Genomic DNA, 22,832 nt, shown 5'->3' on the forward strand with positions numbered 1-22,832 from the left:
AGATGGCATACATAGTGTACTTGATAAAAAATTCTGTTTATTTAAAGCATTAGAGTGGCCATTATGTTCAAGTACAAAGTTTTGATCCTCTCAGTAAATTTCATCTACAAAGAATAAAATGTTTTAGACTGTTTTTAAGCTTCGATAGGACACAGGGTGCTCTCTGAGTTTTTCCTTGAGATAGTGTCCAATGTGAAAGCTGGTTTTGACATATTCACACATAAACAGAAATAGGTTTTCAGGTTGCTTCTGCGATTCTTTTCCATTATTGCATACTCGTGGCTAAGGATGGTGACTTTGTAAACTCAAACTTCCAGCTATTTCAGAAGTTTTTATTGAATATATATATATTCAGTTGAATGTGTGTATATGTGTGTACTGTTCCTATTCATAGAACTGAAAATGGAAAAGAATTCAAGTCATTGTATTAGTGCTGCTTATATGACATTAGGGGTAAGAATTTAATCATCTCAGCCAGTATCTGTATAGCCTTGGACACCTTCTGTAAACTCTCCAAGCTCTTTTTCCTAACCTGGAAATGAGGGTCCTGATGCCTTAACTTGCAGAATGGTTTTAAAGGGACTCAGTAAATGATGACCTAAAGTATATAGGAAAAATAAGTTCCTCCTCTGTGATAAAAACAATTCAGTTTTGTTGCCTTTCTCTTTCCTTATGAAAAACACATTCACAAACATATAAATATGTTAAATAATATAATCCAATACAGGTAGAGCCCAACATTTATAGGAAGCATAGAGTTTCTTCACTAGAAGGAATCGTAGAGATGATATGGTACAGTGACTCTTACCATTTGTTTGCCTTATGTTTGAAGACTTCGAGAGTCTGAAAGTTATAATCCTTCACTCCCCAGAAAGGTCTTTATACACAAAAATTAGCATATAATTTTAAGGAGTTCAAGGACTCCCTAAAACCTATTCCTATGCTTAACCTTGGGTTAAGAATCCTCAACCTAATTCAACACCCTCAATCTAAAGATGGAAAAGTTAAAGGGAAGGAGAGTATATCGCTCAGTGGTAGAGCGCATGCTTAGCAGGCAGGAAGTCCTGGGTTCAATCCTCACTACCTCCATTAAATAAATAAGCAAACAAACAAACTTAATTACCTATCCCTCCTAAAAACTAAAAAAATAATAAAAATAATTGTAAAAGACAAGTTAAGGAATATAAGTGATATGCTCTTGAAAATTCAAAATTATTTGAAAACTTTTCCCCCAAACTCTTTGTCTAATAATTTAAGAACACAGCAATCATCAATTTTAGAGCAGCGTCCTCGGACTACAGCTGCATTTCATTGGTGGACTTGCTGTCTAGTCCACCCGAGGTGTCTTAGGGACAGAAGAGCTATTTGCAATCCCACACAAAGTTAAATGAAATAATTTGGGTATTGATTCCATTTTTCACGTGCTTTTTTCCCCACAATTATACTACCATGTTCTCGGTAAACATTCATTAAGTGCCTGTCATGGCCCCAAGTCTATTCAAGATATTGAGAGCACAGGATTGTGAGACTCAGTTTCTGACTGGTCTGGGCACAGTCTAGTAACAGGCTCATAAGCCTGTAATAGAGGAACTCAGAGAGAGGAGCAGCTCCCTCAGCCCCAGAACTTTGAGAAGGTCCCACACTTAAGGTAGCGTTAAAGTCACGTCTAGAATGGTGAGTAGGAGCTTTCCAGACAGAGGATCCAGATATCCTAACTCCCCCACATGCAGATTTTATAATGCACAATTTTCTATTTAGTTGAGAATAATTCACTCGCTTTAAATTATATGTCCCTGGTAATTAGTCCTAAAATATATGGGATGGCCCATTGAAGACCCATGTCGTAGTTTTATCAGCTATGTGTCTTCATCCTCGGAGCCATGCAGTCTCCAAACCTCTGGGTCATTCTCCTCTCAGGACTGCAATTTCTAGTCAATCACAAAGGCTTGCAAACCCTTTCTTTATAGTGTCCCTGCACCTTCCTCGTCTTCTCTGTTCTCAACATCGTCTTCCTATAGTTCTCCAACCTACTAGACCTGGCCTTCAGGCTTTGTGCTGCACAGCCTCACCAGTCCTTCCACATTCTACACAACCACAGATACATAAATAAATACACAAATAAAGTTAATTTATTCTGAAGCCCGGCTGGGAAACCTTTGCACCATGTTCCCTATAGGATATCGTTACCGAGTCTATTTATCATCTTACTTGAAGCCTGCTGTGATCCAGCCTCAGGCTCATCACTCATCATTCCTAAGCACGTCTGTAGTCCAACCAGGCAAGTACGGGACAGAGATGGGAAGAGCCCACGTGAAGTCAGGTCTTGCCTTTACCACGTATTAGCTGTTGTATTTATCAATCCAAGCTCGTTTTCTTATCTACCACTTTGATGAATAAAAATAACCAAAGGACTTAAAGCTGTTAGGAAAATGGCAAGTGCCTCGCACTGCCTGGCACATAATTGGCTCTCAATAAATGGTATCATTTGTAGCCACCTTCATCACCCTCCTCCAAAAGGAACCACATCTCTGTCACTCAAACATTTCTAGAAACCCTCTTCTAACCTAGGTCATTTATTTCTCCCTTAGGACCTGCTAAGGGTCCTTTTTATTCCTCCCCTAAACCCACCTGTTCTCAGCAGTCTCTGCTTATATAACCCACATGACCTCTGTTTGCTTTGCGTTGTTTCCAAACTTTTCTTAAGGGTCTTGTCTTGTTCACCAGACTGTAATAGCTTGAGCTACCCCCAAGTGGAGGAGACTATAATGCAAAGTCAAGAGCCTCCTTGACTTCACCCTTGTTTGAGGACGTTGAAGTGTTCATGACACAGAGGGAAGATCGGAGAGTGGATGTCTCAGGATTCTAGCTGTGGTGATTTTTGGAGTCTGAGTTGTTTAAGAGCAGGGAACATGTCTTATACTTCCTCCTGCTTCCCACAGCAAAAACATGGAAGGCACACTCAACTCTGTGGTGTTTAGCAGACTATTTTCCTCCTGCTTCCTCCTGCTTCCCACAGCAAAAACATGGAAGGCACACTCAACTCTGTGGTGTTTAGCAGACTATTTTCCTGAAGAATCAACCTACTCTTTGATCCCTGTCACAGACCAGCAATGGCTTTCATCCTGCAGGGGAATTAAGCAGGATGTGTACCAGGATTGTGGGATGGAAACCCCTACATGCATGACCTATAGGCAGCTTACAATAAATGTTTCATGAAAAAGCACCAACCATAAGCTATGTTTCACTGCATCACTGTATGTCCCTTGGGAACAAATTAAGAGCAAATGGAAGTCTTCCAAATTTAGAGCTGAAGTTTTAGAGAAGCGTTGAAGGAATAGGTCTATTACAAAAAACAAAAAAAGCCTCCTTAGGTTCCACAAAAAAAGCTCTTGATCTGAAAATTTTATTTCTCTTCCTTACAACCCCTTTACAGGGGCAAAGAGAGAGTCTATAAATCTAAGACAGTGGTTATCTCTAATATCCTTATTGGAAACTCTATTCTTCACATTCAATTTTGAACCAGTTTCATTACACAGGGCACCTCTCAACCTTGCCAGTTCATTTTCTCTCTAAAGTCAACTGCTTTGCCTTCTCTGTTGCTAAATTTCAGGTAGCTGCCCTTCACTGTGGCCTGGCCTTTCTATACCAGTTTGCTGTAATGCCAAAAGAACCTTCAGCTTTAAACGATGTCCCTCCACCCCTCCCTGGTTGGAGGAGGGGATGGAAGGCAGGGAAGGAAGGGAGGAAATCTGTTAATTGCAGCCTGTCAGAGTTGCTTTAGGTGACTTTGTACTTCTTCAATTTAAGATCAACATGAACCTTAGACATTTCAGGCTGGAAATTTAAATAATAGCAAAAAAGCATGGATTTCGCTAATGCCAGGAATGACTCATCTGGTGAGAATGGTATTGTATTGATAATACAACGCAGAGAGAAGGAGAAGACTGTGGTGTCTGCTTTGTTTTGTATTTCTGACCTTGAGGAGAATTATAACTTGTCTGTTGCAGAAGTTGAGCATCTAATGTGCTGACGCACCTGTTAGTTCTTGGATGTTAAATGACAAAGCACTTGCAGTCTCCTGTGATCGCTTTGTGGGTGAAATATTTTCTGCAATCTGGTGAACTGATTTTTTTTTAAAAGAACGTATTCATTTGTAGTTCTCGCATCTCCTACTTCTCAAAAATCTGCTTTCTCATTCTGTGTCAACACCCTGATCTCATCATCACATCTTAGAATCTGCTTGGCTTTTTATTTTCAAGGTAACATTATTATGACTTGTTTTTAATACAGAGACCATGAACCAGGCGACTCCCGCTAGGAAGCTGGAAGAGGTCCTTCATCTGGCAGAGCTCTGCATTGAAGTCTTGCAGCAGAACGAAGAGCATCACGCAGAGGTGATGACTTGTTTTAACTGTCATGTAGAGCTACGCGTAGTGCTTTTCTATAAGGCTTTGGGAACAACACTGAAGAAGTGGCTTGCCTGGAGCCTTTGATTCACATCTGGCCATTTATCTGTAGAAAACTGAGATCATATGTGTATTTCCTGAAAATATAACTCCTATACATCACAAAGGAATTGTGTATATATGTGTATATATATATATTATAAAATTTAGTATCTATTCCTGGCAACAGTCTTGCTGTGAAGCACAGGGGAAAGAGGGAGGGTGGTAGAGCGTGTGCTTAGTTAGCATACATGAGGTTCTGGGTTCAATCCCCAGTACCTCCACTAAAAATAAATAAGTAAATAAATAAATCTAATTACCTCCCCCCCAAAAAAATTTTAAAAAAATAAAAGAACAGGGGAGAGTTTATGAGATCTGCCAGAGGTGTACAACTCACAAACCTGGAGCCCAACGTGAACCCTATCTTGTGATGCCAGATCACTTGCTTTTCCCCCTGCATCCCGATTGCTTTAGTGTACAAATGTAAGTTAAACAATGTGGGGAAAGGAAAAGTGGTGATAAATTATAAGATAACAAAATCAAATAGAAGACGTTCATAACTGTATGATTGATATCTCTAGTCTTTCCCATTTTTCATCAAGCTTTTCTTTAAATTTTCACTAAACCTGCATTTTTAATGGTTTTTTAAAGTTCTAGTTCTAATTATATATTAACATTCACTAAAGGTACAGAGCCGTATTTCATCAGGCAAACTGCTTATTCTGAGTCTTGAAAGTGTCATGCTTTCTAATATCGAGGAATTTATTTTAAAAAAAATAAGTTTTCTGACTTTGAAGGAGATAGAGAAAATGTGTAGAATTGAATAAATGTAATACATTTCAATGCTCTAACAGGACTTTTAATTTTGAGGAAGCACATAAAATGAGCAGGAATGAAAAAGGCCAGATACAGAAAAATTCGCAGAGTATTTATATCTAATGAAGCCTAGTTCTCAAAAATATAAGAAACTACAGGAAGTACATTTTAAGCAAATTCTCAGAAATAAAAGATTCATGAAACCTTACTATAGGTAACTAAGATTTATTGTATCTGGTTATAAATATGATCATTCAAAACATCTGCTTTTAGCTCACACTGCGGAATCTAGTTTTTCCCTTACATCTGTCATGTGTGAACTTGTTATGGATATTTTATTTTAAACTGAAGAAACAGCTGCTTCAATCATTTGAAATGAATTCCCAGGAGGAGCTTTTCTAGGCTAGTACCACCGCTATGTTACAATGAAAATGATTATATGATAAAATGTAAGTATGTGTTGGCTTTGTCTTTTGTTAAAAGGCATTATCATCAGAGTATGAGACCTTTTCGAATTAAAAAAAAATTCTAATTGGATATCCAATTTCACCTACACAGGCACATCTCATACTCCCATGCACTTCACAAAAATGGCATTTAATTTTCCTGCTTTACTAGGGAAAATAATGTTTCCTCTCTTTTAAATGTAACTAATACTTGTTAGATGCTCCATGCAACTACTATACTGCATGCTTGTTAAAGTATAAGGTATCCAAGCACAATTAAAATGTAAGTATTACTTATTTTCTAATCCACAAAAATACAGTTGACTTTATTGAACAGAGATAATCAAAACTCATAAATATCACTCAACTGTATGCCAAAATATAAATTTATTATAGTGATCTTTTTTTAAATGTTTTGTGACACTCTGGTGTGTCTTTATTCCACAATGCTTCCAAATTCCTGGAATTCCTCAGGGAAGAGAGGTGAGTAAAATTGTTTTCACTATTTTTCTAGCATGGAATAACTCTCTTACATGAAAATAGGATAGAACCGACTTTGGTTATAGTTTTAAAACCAACTTTCTCCCTCTCCTTGGAATTAAAGATCCTGTTTTTTGAAATGGGCTAATCTTTATTGTACTGTTTCGGTGAATATGTCTTATTACTAATTACGTGGATAATTACTGCTGGCCATCTCAGTAAAAGCCAGCTGAGAGGATTTTGTCATTTTGGTCTTGGTTTATCTGTTACTGTTTTTTCACCTTTTTTCTTTTTTTAACCAGAAAATCCAGCTTTATCTCTGAACAATACTGGGGAGTGAACTGGTCCAATTCCAAAGTCACTTCCAGAGTGAATTGGTGGACTGCACTGTACACTGATCTTGATTTTGCTGGATGTTCAGGCTAGACTTTTCTTTGCTGCATGAGAGAGCCGCTGGCCTGGCTCCCTTGGCGGAGGTCAGTGCGTCTGCCTCAGAGCCCTTCGAGTGGCCGTGTGTCAGCTCCTCTCATTCTTCTACTGCTCCCCTCCACAGGGTGGTTCACTTTCCAAGGCCAAGAGGTTGTTTCTGTCCCTCAATAACTTGTCAGTGAAGCAAGTTTCCCATCCTTCAGATCTTAGACAGTAACTTACTTCTAAGACAAGCCCTCCCTTCTCTTTGAACGCCTCTTGACCTCTCCAGCAAGGCTTTTCCTCCAGATCTCCGTGTTTCCTCTTGAGAAAGACAGTTTAAGCTCCTTTCCAGAAAATCTTTAAGGCTGTCTTCCACATTCCCAGGAGGAGACTGGGTCTGACCAGGCATTTAGGCAAACTGATCTAACAATGGTCCATCCAGGGCCACTCACTGCGACAAAGGTGAGGAGTCCCAGACGCCCACCAGAATGCCTTAGGGTCTCACCAGCACACCCCACCACACACACCATCTTCCCAGTAAGAAAACCTGCCAGAGGTGCACAGCCGGACATTGACTGGGTGAAGACTCAGGCCAGACCCCAGACTCAGCACCTCCCAGGGAACTGCATTGTAGGGTGGCCAGAATGGGTGTCTTGTCCTGGTTCTGCTGGTGGGTTTGACACTTGGCAAAGTAGCAGGGATGTAAATGCAGCAGGGGTGATGACAATGCAAGCCTGGAGACGCTCCTCTCCTTAAGTCATTCTCTTCCTCCCCTGGCATAGCCTGGGACCCCGCCGCGGGGATGGAGTGCTGGGAACCTCCCCCCGTGGAGGGGCAGAGAGAGGCAATACACCAGTATGAGCGCAGCTCAGTTTGTCACTTTGTTATTTATTGTTGCAGCAGAATCTTGATGTAAGGTTCCTATGATATTTTAAATAGAACATTGTCCACGGTGTCGGTGACTCTGCAGGCAAAGAGGATGTCTGGCAGAAATGCAGTATTTGCAGCTTAGCTCTGAGTTCACTGCCGATGGTTAATGCAGCCTGCGCGCCCGCTGGCTGTGTCCCCGGCGGCTTGGGGAGCAGAGCCAGGGCAGGGGGAGGAGTTCAGTCTGGGCACGTATCTGTGCGCATGCTCATTCGCGTGAACGTTGGTGTCTGAACCAGATTATGCATCTGGATGGATTCTAACATAAAGAGAAGGGATGTTTACTTTTTTTCCCCTTGTTTTAGCTTCTTTGTGTCCTTACTCCTCTCTACTGCCATGATATCTAAGGAGCATCTTAAAGTGAAGTTATGCAAAAAAATGTTCCTAAACAAGACCTCTTGACTACTTACCATTACCTAGATTACAGTCATCTCAACAGTTGAGTTAATCTTAATTATGCAGTATTTATATCTGGATAGCCAGTGAGATAAATTGACATTTTGCAGGGAATGGTTTTAAGTTTAGGGTTAGCCTAGCCTCTGGTCCAAAAAGGTCTTTCCTTTTGGAAGAAGATGACCCACAAGTGTTTTTCCTATGCCTGAGGCAGAATTTCATTTGAAACAGTGACTCTTAAACGAAACTTCGTGGGCATAAATGTCCCACCAAAGATGTTAGTCATTCACTAATTTACAAATATTTAAAAATAAGGGTAGTACTTAACTGGTATAAGTTTCAAAATATTTTCAGCTCCTCGCCTCACTTGGTTATTTCAGTATGTGTATTCATCTATGAACCCAGTTAGGGAGAGATTTTTGTGAACCAAGAGTTGCAAGAAACTTATGATTAGTTTGATAGTAGTTTAGGTATCACCCTGAAGATTCTAGTCTATTCTACTGGCTCCTCAGAAGAGCTGAAATATGTCTAAAATATGGCCCCTCAGCACTGTGTTGCTACATGTGTATGTTGGGAGTCAGGGGATACCCTAGACACTAGACTATCTCCAGAGCTTTAAGGATCATCTGCAACATACAGGATTGCAAACTGATCTTTTTTGGGGGGATGGCGGAAAGCACATAATACGTTCCAAAATCATATGCCCTGTTTCTGCTCATTGATGTAGCCATTTTCCTTTTTTGTTGTAAATTATCAAATGTTCACTATATTTTGAGGGTAAAAGTTAATCAAAAGCCTGAAACTTCAAAGAAACTAGGAAAAACATACATAAATCAGACCATAAGAGATGCTGTGGCAAGAAAAAACAGTAGAAAACTACACCATTGTTCTGATCTGTAAAACTAGATAGATAAATAGATGGACAGGCAGGCAGGCAGTGTGCCGTGTATAGTTAATTAAGAACAGGCTGTATGTGTAGAAGCTTGACCTCTGCACTCCAGCTGACCTCGACTCAAATCATTGCTCTGTTACCTATCAACTGCATGACTCTGGGCAAATTCTCTACTCTCTCTGAGTTTGCCAACTTGTAAAATAAGGATAATTATACCGGTCTACCTGAAAGGACTGAGCGCGATAATGTATAAAAAGCCTCTAGAACAGTACTTGGCACGTAGAAACTATCCCATTCATGCTGGACACTGTTTTGTTTAAAACATCTACACTCATAAGATCTGTGTGAATTTCAACTCATGTTTGTGTTACTTGTGGTACTTGGTTGTTTACTTTTTGTATAGCAAGAGATTCTCATATTCATTGCAGCCCCGGAGGAGGCGAGGGCAAGTATTGTTATTGCCAATTTGCAGACGAGGAAATGGAAACCCATCCGGGGAACTGATCTGCCCATGATCACTCGCGTCTCACCAAGCTCAGAAGCTCAGCACTCCGCTTCCCGTTTCAGGGATAGTCTAACCTGCCACTGTTTTCAACGACATTGAGCAAACAGACACAGCTTTCACAGTACTGTCAGCCTGCCACGTATAAATGTTCTCGCTGTGCAAGATTTATTTATTGTTAGAGCTTTGAGAGAACTAGTATGGCTAAAGGATGGCAATCAAGTTTTGTTTTGTGTTTCCCTCTTAATCAAATTAAACATTGCCTTCTGCCTCTGGCATCTCACTTACACTAATTAGTGGCTTAGCATCAGAGCCAAGACAGCTTTAACACAGATAATCATGGCTCTTGATTGGTGTCCTGCAGACAGATGCCTTCCTGAGCAGGGCTTTCTCCTCCCTGGTGGGGTCCCTCAGCCACCCTCAGGAAGTGGTGCTCTGGGGAGAAAGTTAGACAGCCTCTCTTCTTACTACCAAGCCAGGGTGGGACGACTGCTCCCAGAGGGACAGCAAAAAGGAGGCGGGGACAGGTGGTGGGGTTGACCTTGTGTTCTCAAGGTTAACAGCCTGCAGCCCTTGCTTTGCATTTTCAAAGACAGTGGTCGCTTGAAGCTTTCTCTGGTCATCATTAGAGCAAGAGACATTCATCACAGATCGGCTTATGTTAGTCAGGAATAATATTATAGGAAGTACAATTGAAAACATAAATGTACACTTCTACAAGCAAATAATGAGAGTTTTGAGTTGATGGCCAAATCTTGTCAACCTGAAGCCAATATTTTTTTAGAGGAAAGTGTACCCCATGGCATGTCATTCCCCACCGTGGCTCTGGCTTCCAAGTTAAAAGAGCTTTGGAAATTTTTCTCTGAGTCTTGAGACGATCTTGACCTAACATGACTGTTATTTTCTTAATTTTAACCTTTTGCAAAGGTATTGGTTGTGAACTGGAAGTGAGACTTTGAAAATGTCTCTCTTTGCAGTGCAGCATTTTAACTAGCGTTTCTATCCTGCTCTGCTTAGAGTGAAGAATCTGAGATTCTTCTTGTCTGTGTCACCACTCCAGCTCTAAAAGACAGAAGCAATGAAATATATGTGATTTGGGTTTTTTTTTCACTTTTGTATTATTGCCATATACTCATTCTGATAGAAATTTTAGTGAAAAGGGTTCAAACATAATATTTTCAAAGAGCAGTAACTCAGTTTACATAGAACATACCAACAGGTTTCCACATTCATATATTTGTAACAGCAGAGTTGAAGTGATACGCACTGAGCCAGCCAGGAACACATCCCTAACCCCACGCTTGTACTACACCACGCTTTCTATAGCCAGTGTTTTCCTCTTTTTACCACCTGCTAATTAGTTACATGGTAATGTTTCTGTAAATATATTGAACATTATTCCTGTGATAAAAGTTTTTAAGAGAATATTCAGTATGTCAGTATTTATAATTCACCTATGTTTTGGTTTGTGGTTTGACTCTTTTTGTTATAATCTGATTTACATTGGAAGAAATTAAATGGAATTTTGCAACCGCAAATCATACATGTTCTTCAAAGTTTCTTGAAAATAAATATGGACTTCTCTGAGTATAGTATGATGAGTCTTTTTTTAAGGTTAATTTTAATCGGAAGAATAACAAAAATAACAGGATGTATATGCTTCATAGTTATTTAGTTAAAAAATTACAACACTATCAAAAGCTAAACAGAAAAAAGAGAAAAAGACCTGAGAGACATTTCACTAAAAGCAGTACAAAGAGAGCCCTAACACATGTAAAAAGTGTTCAGACTCATTCAAAATTGGAAAAATGCAAATTAAAAGTAAGATACTATAGCCAGAGAAGTCCAGATTATTTTTTGTGTAAGTGTAATAAGGCACTTAACATAAGCCCTGCATCTTGTGTAGGCAAAGTATTGTCTACAATACAGTGTTGTTACCAATATGCACTGTGCTATATGATCGAGCTATAGGATTTATTCATCTTATGTAACTGAATCTTTGTACCCTTTCACTAATACCTCCCTTTTTCACCCTCTTCCCAGACATTCTACTCTCTGAAACCACCTCTCTACTCTCTGCGTCTATGAAATTGACTATTTTAGATTCCTCACGAAAGTATTTGTCCTTCTGTGTCTGGCTTACTTCACTTAACATAGTGACCTCCAGGTTCAACCATGTTGTCACAGATGGCATGACTGCCTTCTATTTAAGGCTGTAAAATATTCCATTGCATATAAATATCATAACTTCTTTTCCATTCATTCATCTGTGGATATTTAGGTTGCTTCTACATCTTACCTATTGTGAATAATACTGCATTGACCATGGCAGTGTAGATACCTCTTTGAGATCCTGATTTCAGTCCCTTTAGATATATGCCTAGAAGTAGGATTGATGAATCATATGATAATTCTATTTTTAATTTTTTGAGGAACCTCCATACGGTTTTCCATAGTGGCTGCACCAATTTACATTCCTACCAACGGTGTAGGAGGGTTCTCTTTCCTCTACATCTTCAACGAAATTTATCTTTTTTTTTTAATAGCTATCGTAACGGGTGTGAGGTGATCCTTCATTGTGGTTTTGATTTGCATTTGAAAATCAAATGATGATTAGTGATGTTAAGGACCTTTTCATATACCTGCTAGCCATTTGTTAGTCTTCTCTGACGAAATGTCTCTTTGTTCTCATGTCCATCTTTTAATCAGTTTATCTGTTTTTTTTTTTTTTCCGCTTTGAGTTTAAGGAGTGTGTATGTTTTGGATATTAACCCTTTATCATGTATATGGTTTGCAAATATTTCTCCCATTCCATTGGTTGCCTTTTCCTTTTGTTGATTGTTTTCTTTACTGTGCATTAGCTGTTTAACTTGAGGATTCACCAATTTTTGTTTATATTGTCTGTACTTTTAGTGTCATATCTAAGAAATCATTGCCAAGGCAGAAGTTAAGAAGCCTTTTTCTTTATATTTTATTCTAGGAGTTTCACAGTTTCATGTCTTAAGTTTAAGTCTTTAATGAATTTTGAGTTGATTTTTGTATATGGTGTAAAACAATGGTCCAGCTTCATTCTTTTGTTTGTGGATACCCAGTTGTCCCAGCAGCATTTATTGAAAGGATTAAGGCTATTCCTTATGTAAGTCCATTTCCTTTTTCAGATTTGGAACACTACCAGCCATTATTTCTTTAAATAAGCTTTCTGCTCCATTCTCTTTCTCCTCTCTTTCTCAGACTCCCATAAGACATATCCAGCTGGTTCACTTGAAGATGTCCCACAAGTCCCATAGGCTTTCTTCACTCTTCTTTATTTTTTCCCTTTTTGTTCCTCTGACTTGATAATTTCAAATTACCTGTTTTCAAGTTCATTCTTTCTTCTACTTAATCAAGTCTATTGTTAAAGCTGTCTTTTAAACTTTTTAGTTATTGTATTCTTCAGGCCAAGAATATGTGTTTGGTTCTCTATATGCTTCTGTCTCTGTTGAACTTCTCCTTTTTTTTCATGTATTGTTTTCCTGATTTCATGTAGTTGTCTATCTTTGCTCTCTTGTAGCTCACTGAACTTCTTGAAGACAATTTTTTAGAACTCTTTTAGGCAGTTCGTGGATCTCTGTTTCTTTGGGGTTGGCTACAAGAGCTTTATTTTGTTCTTTTGTTGGCATCTTGTTTCCTAATTCTTCATGATCTTTGTATCCTTGCATTGGTGTCTGTGCATTTGAAGAAGCTGTCACTTCCTCTTGTCTTTACAGACCAGCTTCAGCAGGGAAAGCCCTTCAGCAATCAGCCCAGTCAGATATTCTGGATTTTCTGGCTGGTAGGGTCCGTGGGTGGGCCAGCTGGTGGGGAATCCCAGGCAGGTGGGCTGACTGCCAGGGTCTGAGGGCTCTGGTTCCACGGGCAGACAGGCTTGGTGCCAGGGCCCATAGCCGGGTCACATTATTTTTGAGAACTTCCTAAAAAATAAATATTCTTTTTAGCCATCTAAACAGCAGAGATTTTTAAGTGATTATTGTCATTACCTAAAGGGCATTAAAAAATGCCTAGTTGAGTATAAAGTAATAAACAGAATATACATAGACTTACCCTTATAGGGTTTACAGTCTAATTTAAGAGGCAGACATTAAAATAATCATATGTGTAGTCATATATGCAATGCTAGGTCCTGTAAAATAAAAATACTGGGTACGAGAGAGACTGTCTAGGAGGACCTAATTGACTTTGGAAGATCAGGAAATCTCTCCATATGAAAGTGTGTTTTAGCTTTAAATCTTAGAATTATAAAAAAAAAAAGTACTACAAGTAAAATGTAATATTTTTTAAATGAGAAGAAATGTTATAGATACACTTATTTAAAGAGTAAACACATTTGGCATTGATAAATAAAATATGAACTTGAAAGAAGAATGAAAATGTGAAATGACATGTATTGCTGTATTTTAAAAATACATTTTTTAATTTAGAACTTTTGAAAGATATATAAAATAAAACAAAAAGAAAAATTCCTCGTATCTCATAATTTAAATATAAGTAATGTATATGTTTGGGATATTTATTTCCAATATTTCTTTTTCCTGTGACTAGAGATAATGAAACATTTAATATCATATTCTACAATATTGTCCTATAACTTCACGTCTAATGACATATTTTCAAGCAGTACAGTATTTGTGCATGGTTTCTAATGCATAATCTGTGTTCACGTTAATTTTTTTCTTTATTTACAGGCATTTGCCTGGTGGCCGGATTTATTGGCAGAGCATGCAGAGAAATTTTGGGCTTTATTCACAGTGGATATGGATACTGCACTGGAAGCTCAACCACAAGACTCCTGGGACAGTTTTCCTCTTTTCCAACTGCTTAACAATTTCCTCAGAAATGATGGTAAGCCTTGCGTTTCCTTTAGTATATGAAATGGGGAGGTGGGAAGAACGTTGTGTTGTGAGTGTGTATTTCCGGAGCTCTGGCGCCCGCCTAACGAGGGTCAACATGAATAACGTTTGCTCAGTCTCCCCGAGTATATCCAGCCAGGGTCTGCGGGACACTCCCACACTGCTCCCCGGCCTCTGAACTTGCTCTTATCCCTAACCCCCTGCCTTTATCGAGCACTGATAATATAGGCACCTTCTCGTGGTACCTTGCGAACGAGAAAATCTTCGAAGGTGAACATTTCCAAAGTACTTGAGAAGACTAGCATCTCTGAAAGACACCTTAGAAATGTATTATTCTAGACATCATGCTATGTTAAGGCTTCTGCTAATATGCATTGTGCTAATATTTGCCTGAAGAGATTCAGTTCTACCGGTATAATATTGCCCTGTTGGTGTGGCTGACTCTCTCGTATTTGAAATTGAAGAGAATATGAAGGTTCTCCACTGAGACCTTTTTTCCAGTGCAGTAGTAACTTTTATCATTATTCTGGTACATGGCATCGTGTTCTAGCAGCCAGTATAAACCTAGTTTTCCCCCAGGGTTTTATGGGGTCATTTCTTAGCATACAGATACCTGTGGGCCTTTCCTGTGATGATTCTTTGTAAAGTTCCCTTCAACCCAAGTCTGGTTTCTACTGACAGCCTTTGCTTCAACACTTGCAGTGAGCATGGGGTCACTAGTTCCCTATTCTGTAACATTCTTGTCGTTGTAAGCCAGGCTGAGCTCAGCCTCCTCCTAAGCTCTGGTTCTGACTTGCTCTACTCGATCAGCGGAATGGACGTCTTCTGTGGCATGTGTTCTTCCCCCCGCCAGAATTCCCAGTCAGCTAACTCTTCCTCACATGATAGAGTCTTCGTGCCCATTACCATTCTCTTCACCTGCCTCTGAGAAGATGTCACTCCATTTTTCAGTATTGCTTTGGACTGTGGTGCTGAGAAGAACCCAGGGCTCACAATGGGATCTGAGGCACCCAGAGCCCAGGAGAGCTGCCTGCCTCCTGCCCTGTCTTCCCGCTGTCCGGGGCTCCTCTCTCCACCCCCAGGAGTGTGGTCATACTGTTGAGACAGTTCCCCCTCGCTGTATTTTAAAACTCCTGTTCTTTCTGCTTCTCCCTTTCCAGGACGTCACTACTATATAGTTCCAGGTTTAAACTTAAATCTATGTTTTTACATTTACCTTTGTTTTTATTAAAATTGCTCTGTCAATTTTGTCCATTACTCTAGTCTGTCACTTCTTAACCATTCTTTGGTTATTATTCCTTTGAGTGTATGATAAAACTACAACTGTTTTACTGGGGAAAAAAACATCCACATAGGCATGAAGTTGTATGTGAAATTGTCTAACTCCCCATGGACATCTGGATTTTGGACACCAGATTAAGAACCTCTGTTATAGGAAGAGAGGCATCATGTTATATTAATTAATAACATAGGCTTTGGTGCCAGACAGATTCACATCTGCCTCTGCCACTTGCTGCTTGACATTTTGACAATAGCTTAACCTCAGCAAACTTCAGGTTCTTCATCTATAAAAGAAAGATATAACAGTACCTACAGTGTCATTGGTGGTAAAGATTAAAGAGAATCACTCATGCATAATGGATGCTAAATAAGTATTATAGATATTAATCTGTTCGAATTTCTGTCTTGATTCTTTCAGTCTTCCTTTTCACCCTCTTATCTAATTTCATTTCCAAAAGATCTTATTAGAAAGACAGAAAACTAAACAGTTCCTACTTCAGATTCAACGACAGTGTCGGCTCTCAGGAGTTGCTAAGCCCACAGTTATCCATATATGAACCATTTATCCTGCAGATTATGCTCGGCCAGTTTTTAAGTTGCGGTTCATTTCTCTTTGTCAGCAAGCACACTTCAAACGACCTCCTTCCTTTCCCAGTCTCTTACCATCATTACTTTTTCTGCTAAGAAATTACCAGTCAGGTTTAATACTGTCTTAAGACAAATGTGTAACAATAAACTTGCTGCCAAAAGTAAATACATGTATTATACATTAAGTCCCCAAGTGAGAATAAATAAGTATAGAATTATTTCTAACATTGCTTTTTCCTACTTGCATGAAAACTCAGGAATTGGCCATATTTAGATTTATTTGGAGGTTGATTCAAAGATGAGAGTACTTATTCATGTCCACCATCAAACAGTAAAGATGATGAATCATTTAACGTATTTAACGTATTGGAATTTATTTACAGAGGAAACAAAATATGTTGTAGATTTCTTAGAAATTCTCATGGGGAACATCTCCTGCAACTCCAATGAATCAACATCTTTTAAAATTTATTTTTAAGAAGAGCTCTTACTTGACAAGTGTAATTTTATGAGAGTTATATCAAGAAGAACACTAAAAGGAGAGTAACAGGAAAGCGATTTTTAGCCAAATATGTAATTCAAAAGAATGTCATAGTCTTCTCTGTTCTAAACCATTTCTATAACATTGGCTACTATTAGAGGCATAGAATATTGTGTCATTTTAGTATTCATACACCATTGCACAGGATGTTTATATAATGACCTCTTTTGAGTGCTGTCAGTTTGGGGGGTAAGTCTGGATCTAGGCTTTGGTTTTGCAGTGATTAACATATTTTAGAAAACATCAATTATTTCAGAGAAAAACAGCTCCTCTAGGTAGTGAGGTAAATAGAAAAGTTCCCCAGTGCCATAATACCCTCCTCGTATTGGGAGTACCGTCTGATCTGGGGAATTGAAACAGATGCAGTGACTTTTATCTCAAACTCACAAGTTACTACCCAAAGCCAAGACCACTTAGTAATATCTCAGTAGCTGGTAAGACATATTTTTTTGCTATTAGTATCACCCTTGATAACAATGAAGAATATAGCTAATAATTATGTGTTTGTTTTATTAAATTCCTGAAATATTCAAATGATGATTTAGTGGATCTAATTCAAATGCTACGTATCAACCTCTAGCTGCCCCCAAATTGTCTTTTTGGAAAGCTTATGGGAAAACATAAAGCTTCTATCGTTCTGCCACCATCCCCCAAAGAAAGAGTCTTACATCCCTGCCATGGCATGACAGTTTTTACCATATTGACCCAATTAGAGTTATAGTCCAAATTCTAATTAATTTCCATTTTAACTAGCCAGGGGTAAACTGGGAACAGATTGCTCTGAAATGTCCAGTCTTGTTAAGGGAGATAATTTGCTGAATAACAGTGCTTACTGCTACCCTACACGTGGTATATACCACTAATTACACAGAGATTTTAAATGGTTGTGATTTTATTACTAACAATGTCACACACTCATGTCTGCTTTTCCAAAATAAAAGCTACAAACGTGTCTCTAAAGAGATATTAGAATTTGTACTTCATTTGTGCTTTGAAAGCTTTATCGCTGAGTTGTTTTTGTTCTTAATGAATAGTTTAGATGTTGCCACTCGTTGTTTACCATCTTTCTTTTGTTAAAATCTTTATGCTTTGATATTTAAAAATAGGTGTTTATCTTTGAAGAGTGGAAAGGATCATTTTCCAGCTGAGGACACTAAAGCCGTAGGAGGCAGGAAACCAGGGCAGAGGCAAGGTGGAGCCTGGTCACTTGGTCTCCAGTCTACCTCAATCTACAGTAACAAAAGCAGATTCTGGAGGCATTTATAAAATAAAGTAATATTTTTTAAAAAGATAGGAGATTCCTTGAACTCTAATTTTTATCCCACAAAATGTTTAAAAGGGTGAGGGTAAAGGAAGAAGATTGGTTAAAGGGTACAGAAAGGACCAGATAAAGGTGTATAGTGTGTACATTGTAAGACATCTGACAAGAATTCCAGGGACTGAACTAATTAGTGGGAAAAGAGATTCAAGAGAGCGAATTTGGTTGCTATTTTAAGGAGGGGAAAAAAGAATTCTGTCTAGGGGTGTGGAGGGGAGGGAGTGTTTCCTGACAGTTGGGCATGATTAGAGAAAGTCTTAGCCTTAAGGACCCTTGGAGATGAAATGTGGTTTTCCTCAAGGGAACAGTTCCAGCTGCACCACAATTCTAGCAACTGTCCCCAGTCTCCCACCCCTCGCAGACTCACCCGCTGATTCCCAGAGCAGGACTGACGAAGGAAACAAACTCTGACTCCTTCATTTCTATCCAGAAAAGACAACTCCCGCATGCCTGTCCGTCCACCCTGCCTCCATCCACCCCGATCCGCTCCACCCAAATAAAGACTTAATTAGATGGGTCATCACTTCACATGGTATCTAAGGAAACAACTTTGAAAAGGAGATGTATTAAAATTGAGGGAAAATAACTGTTTTCATAATGAAGCAATTAGCATGATAGTTGAATGATCCTGAACAGCGGCTGCGAAGCTGGTACAAATAGGTTCTACCCTTGTGCGCTGTTTTCCACAATTGTCCTGTCAGTAATAAGGACGGCAAGTGACTGCTCCTGACAAATGAAAGCCATCTGCAAATGGCGCAAATCACTCCTTTCAGTACTACCGAAAGGCAAAAAACCCTTGGAGCTAGTCACCTTTTAATCTGTGGATATGCTAGCAAGTGGCAAATGACCATTCTATGGGGAACCGATTCCCAAGTGAAAAATACCACGGTGCTTCTTCTTTAATTAACAGCCTTTTCACATTGCTGGCACATTAAAGCCATCCCGAAGAACACCCGCGCTCGTGTAATCAATGTCACGACGTCTCTGCCTAAACGAATAATAAATGTCCGGGCTCTACACTAAGTGAAAACCTATTCTCCAAGACTTTCACCTTCATAAAGATGGGCTCATAAAAATCGAAAAAAGAAAAATTGGAATGTGGTCTCAGGAGGATAAAAAGGCTAGTGTTAATAATTAACAGGGAGAGTGAAGTGGAGTCAAATTAGCCATAATAGAGCCCAGAGTGACTGGCAAAGTCACCTCTCATTATCAAAAAACTCATTAAGAAATGAAGAGGTGGAAATCCCGCTGGGTTATTCTCACACTTCGGCTGTATCAGAGATTATTTTTCAGATTTCTTTCAAATGAAGAACTGTTAGGTCACCATATTGTATATTAGGTTAATCTTCAAGCTTTGAAATACAGAGAGCTGACACCTGCGTGTCACTCTACCTCAAGCGCTTAAATGAGCCGTACGTCTGAAATCCACAAATTGGTGTTTATCGATATATCTGTACGTTCATACACTAGGAACAATGCAGAAAGGGTATACCTTCTAGATTATCACAGGGCAGTGTGCTGGCTTCGTTTTATACCATGTTTACAAATGGCAAAATGACCACTAAAATGCAGAGGTGTATTTAACTCCAATCCCCAGAGTTGATTGAATTCAAAATTGTACATCAGAACTTGTTTTACTGACCAATATAGTACAAGGAATACAAAAGCAAGGAGTCACTAGCCTTTTTTTTTTTTAATCGAATTCCACAGTCCTCCTCTAGTAACTTTCCTATGTGTAGACAATGTTAAATTTTAATCTGGTTGTGTGTTGTTTTTAGAAGTTAGTGCTTTAAAGAACATAATCTGCTCTAAAATGCTCTAAGAGCGTCCTTCACTGTAGACTTGCAGAAGCATCTGTAACTCCTGAAGTTCGCGCGCATCAGGAACCCCACCCTTGACGGTTACTGATGCTGTTACAGCCATACTCAGTCGTTTCCTTTACCAAGATGGTTTTGTGGGACATAACCCGAACGATCAGAAGGTTGTGTGTAGCTGAAGTGAAATCACAGACTTTTCCACTTGGCTTTAATATTAATTTCATAAAAGACAGCATGAGAATCCCTAGACCGTGAGACTTCTTTATCTTTGTCCTAAGCCTTGGTTAATGTTTATACTGATTTTTTTCCTGAATTGATGCTACAAGAAACAGGGGGTGATGCCTCCAATCTTCCAATCCAGTCACCTTACAGATACGTGGAAAAATAACTCCTGTCCTTGAAAAGCATATAGTCTAGTGGAGGATATGCACAAATATGCCCTAGTAACTATAATGCGACAGATTGTAGAAATGTAACTCCATTATGTGCACTGTGTGCTGTGACATTTTTAACTATAGTTTTGAACTTGGATTTCTTAGATTTGGATTTGTTGCCCAAAAAGTAAGAAACATTATAACATCAGTGCTCTCACACCTTGTTATCTTTGATAGATAGATAGACAGACAGACAGACATTTTAACAAGTGCCCTGAGGGGAAAGGAAGAGTTGGGTGTGGTTTTAGGAGGTTATCACATCAGTGGATTATAAATTAAATACTACCAAACTATATAAAATTCCTTACCAAATATTTGTGTGTGCGTGTGTCGGGGGAGGAGGTAGTTAGATTTATTCATTTATTTTTAGAGGAGGTGCTGGGGATTGAACCCAGGACCCTGTGCATGATAGGCATGTGCTCCATCACTTGAGCTATACCCCCCCCAAAATTTTTAATTAAAAGGAAAACAAAACCTAATGAGATTTCTATTTTACTTAAACTTCAATGAGGTGCTCTCAGAGTTTCCTTTAGGAGGTGGATTTTTATTGATGTTTATTCAATAAACAGACATTTATTGAGTGCCTACTTAATGTGCCAGATTCCTGGCTGGGTGCTTTTCCTAGATCTGAGGGAGGAGGGGGGTTTTGTTTGGGTGTGTGTGTGTGTGTGTGTGTGTGTGTGTGTGTGTGTGTGTGTGTTCTTTTTACATAATGCTATTCTAGGCTGCAGTCCTGACTTTTCTCCTGAAGCCCATATTCATGTTTCCTGGGATGGGAAACATGTATGTATTTGTCAACATGGAGAGCGACCTATTAATTTTATATCTTAGTCCATGGCACTTGCACTGTTGAAGACGAATACAGTTTGTAGTCCCTTGAATAATTGTGGTTTTATGTGAGAGCCTTTCATTTTTATTGTGGTTTGTGTTGGTTGGTTCATGGGCTGGTCATAAATGACTCATTCCCTTCTGAAATGCCTAATTAGAATTTTAGGGGGAAAAAATCATTCTTCCTGGTAATCTGCTAATGCGGACTAATTGGAAGGGGGCGGCACAATGTAAAATCGGATTATGTGAACTCAGGAGTCAACAGCATATCTTTACCCTCAACACAATATGTGAACTCTTTTATCTGCTTATCCTTAATTTATCCAATGATTATTGTCTCAGTAATTGTCATTAATTGGGTTGTAGTTTAAATTCTCTGTTGAAATCTTACTATTAAGAGCCTATGACAAGTACTTTTGTAAATGCACGACTCTTTTCAGTATGTAAATAATCAACACTAATGTATTAATTATTGGGATGCTCAAAATAATTGGGCACATCTGCACCCCTAGTTTAGCTTTTATTTAAGCCTTTTTGCTTTCTTTTTGCCATTTCTAATTTAGTGTTGGGCTTGATGTCATTGGTGCTTCATTATCTTCTGATAAGGTGCTATTTGGAAACATGAAATCTTTTGGAAATAAAAAGATTATTTTTATCAACAAAGTAGACGTGGTTCCCCCAGCTGTGTTCTCGTAACCACTATCTGAGGCTCCTGAGCAGTTCTTTATCCCTCCACACCTCAGGTACAGTGTCAGATGCGTTCTTGGATGAGGCCACGCTGAGAATTTGCCTCTTCCAAGGAGCTGTTGTAGTGGGTGTCTTGTAAAGGGTTGATTTGGACAGGTGGCAGCCCCGAATCCTAACCTTTCCTTGTTAAACCACATGGAGAAGATGGAAGCACTCCTTCTGGTGCCTGGGGCTACATATTAAGAGGGCTTTTGACAGTGTCTGTGCAAGTGGAATGCAAACTGGCATATGGGCAACTGAGAAGAGGGGCATACATTTACATACGCAAGCGCAGGGCAGTCCATATTCCTGCGGTCTTGCCTTGGGAAGCCGAATGTTCTCTTTTCTTCCTTTCCCTTACTATGTGTATCTTCTCTCCATTTCTTCTCATTTGTCCTCTGCCTCTTTCTCCTCCCCAATCCCATGTCTCCTTCCATCCTTCCTCACCTGTCCTGAATCTAATTACCAAAGAAACAGAATAACCAGTTGCCAGTTTTCTGAAAGTTTGGAACTTAGGTTTCTAATTTGATTTTTTTTAAAAAAGGAACACTGCTGAAACATGAGCAGATTTTTGGCCAAAATCCAACATTTGTGACAGTTCTTAGGAAATATAGGAAATCACCATTTTCTCCTCATTCTGCAGGATGTGATCATTTACTATCATGTCATGACTGAACAGAGAAAGTCTTCCCTTTGCTACATTCATTAAAATGAGAGACATAAAACGGTCAACATTCATAGCCAGTAAAATTTTTAGCAGTCTGATCTTGGACATATGGGTCTAAAAGGAGGGTTTCTCAGAAAAATATTGAATACTATGTATTTTAAATAAAATATAAAGAGATACACAGACCTCAATAGGTTCTTGTACAGAATAATAATGTAGTAACTATGTAGTAATGTTCATGTTGTGTCTGAGTAGTCATTCATGCAACGGATATTTGAACAAGTGCTGTGAGCCAGGATACTAAGAATACAGACGTGGCCCCATCCTAAGGGATGTTGCACCCTCATAGGAAGAAAGAGATACGTCAACAAATGCAGAAATATAACAGGGACCACAGTGGAGGATGCAGAGTGGAGAGTAAACAGGAGAAACCG

The 22,832-nt window shown here is 39.0% G+C and overlaps 1 protein-coding gene across 8 annotated transcripts in view; it reads left to right on the plus strand.

Moving 5' to 3' along the window:
- The window catches only part of CADPS2 (calcium dependent secretion activator 2), a 447,742-nt gene that overhangs the window by 362,823 nt on the left and 62,087 nt on the right, over positions 1-22,832 (plus strand). For all 8 annotated transcript variants that reach the window (XM_072964582.1, XM_072964580.1, XM_072964581.1 and 5 more), the window contains 2 exons: positions 4,291-4,394; positions 14,034-14,190. In XM_072964582.1, coding sequence (XP_072820683.1) covers positions 4,291-4,394; positions 14,034-14,190 — 261 coding nt within the window. The remainder of the gene's footprint in view (positions 1-4,290; positions 4,395-14,033; positions 14,191-22,832) is intronic.

The sequence above is a fragment of the Vicugna pacos genome, chromosome 7 (assembly GCF_048564905.1).
Source record: "Vicugna pacos chromosome 7, VicPac4, whole genome shotgun sequence".
NCBI classification, from domain to species: domain Eukaryota; kingdom Metazoa; phylum Chordata; class Mammalia; order Artiodactyla; family Camelidae; genus Vicugna; species Vicugna pacos.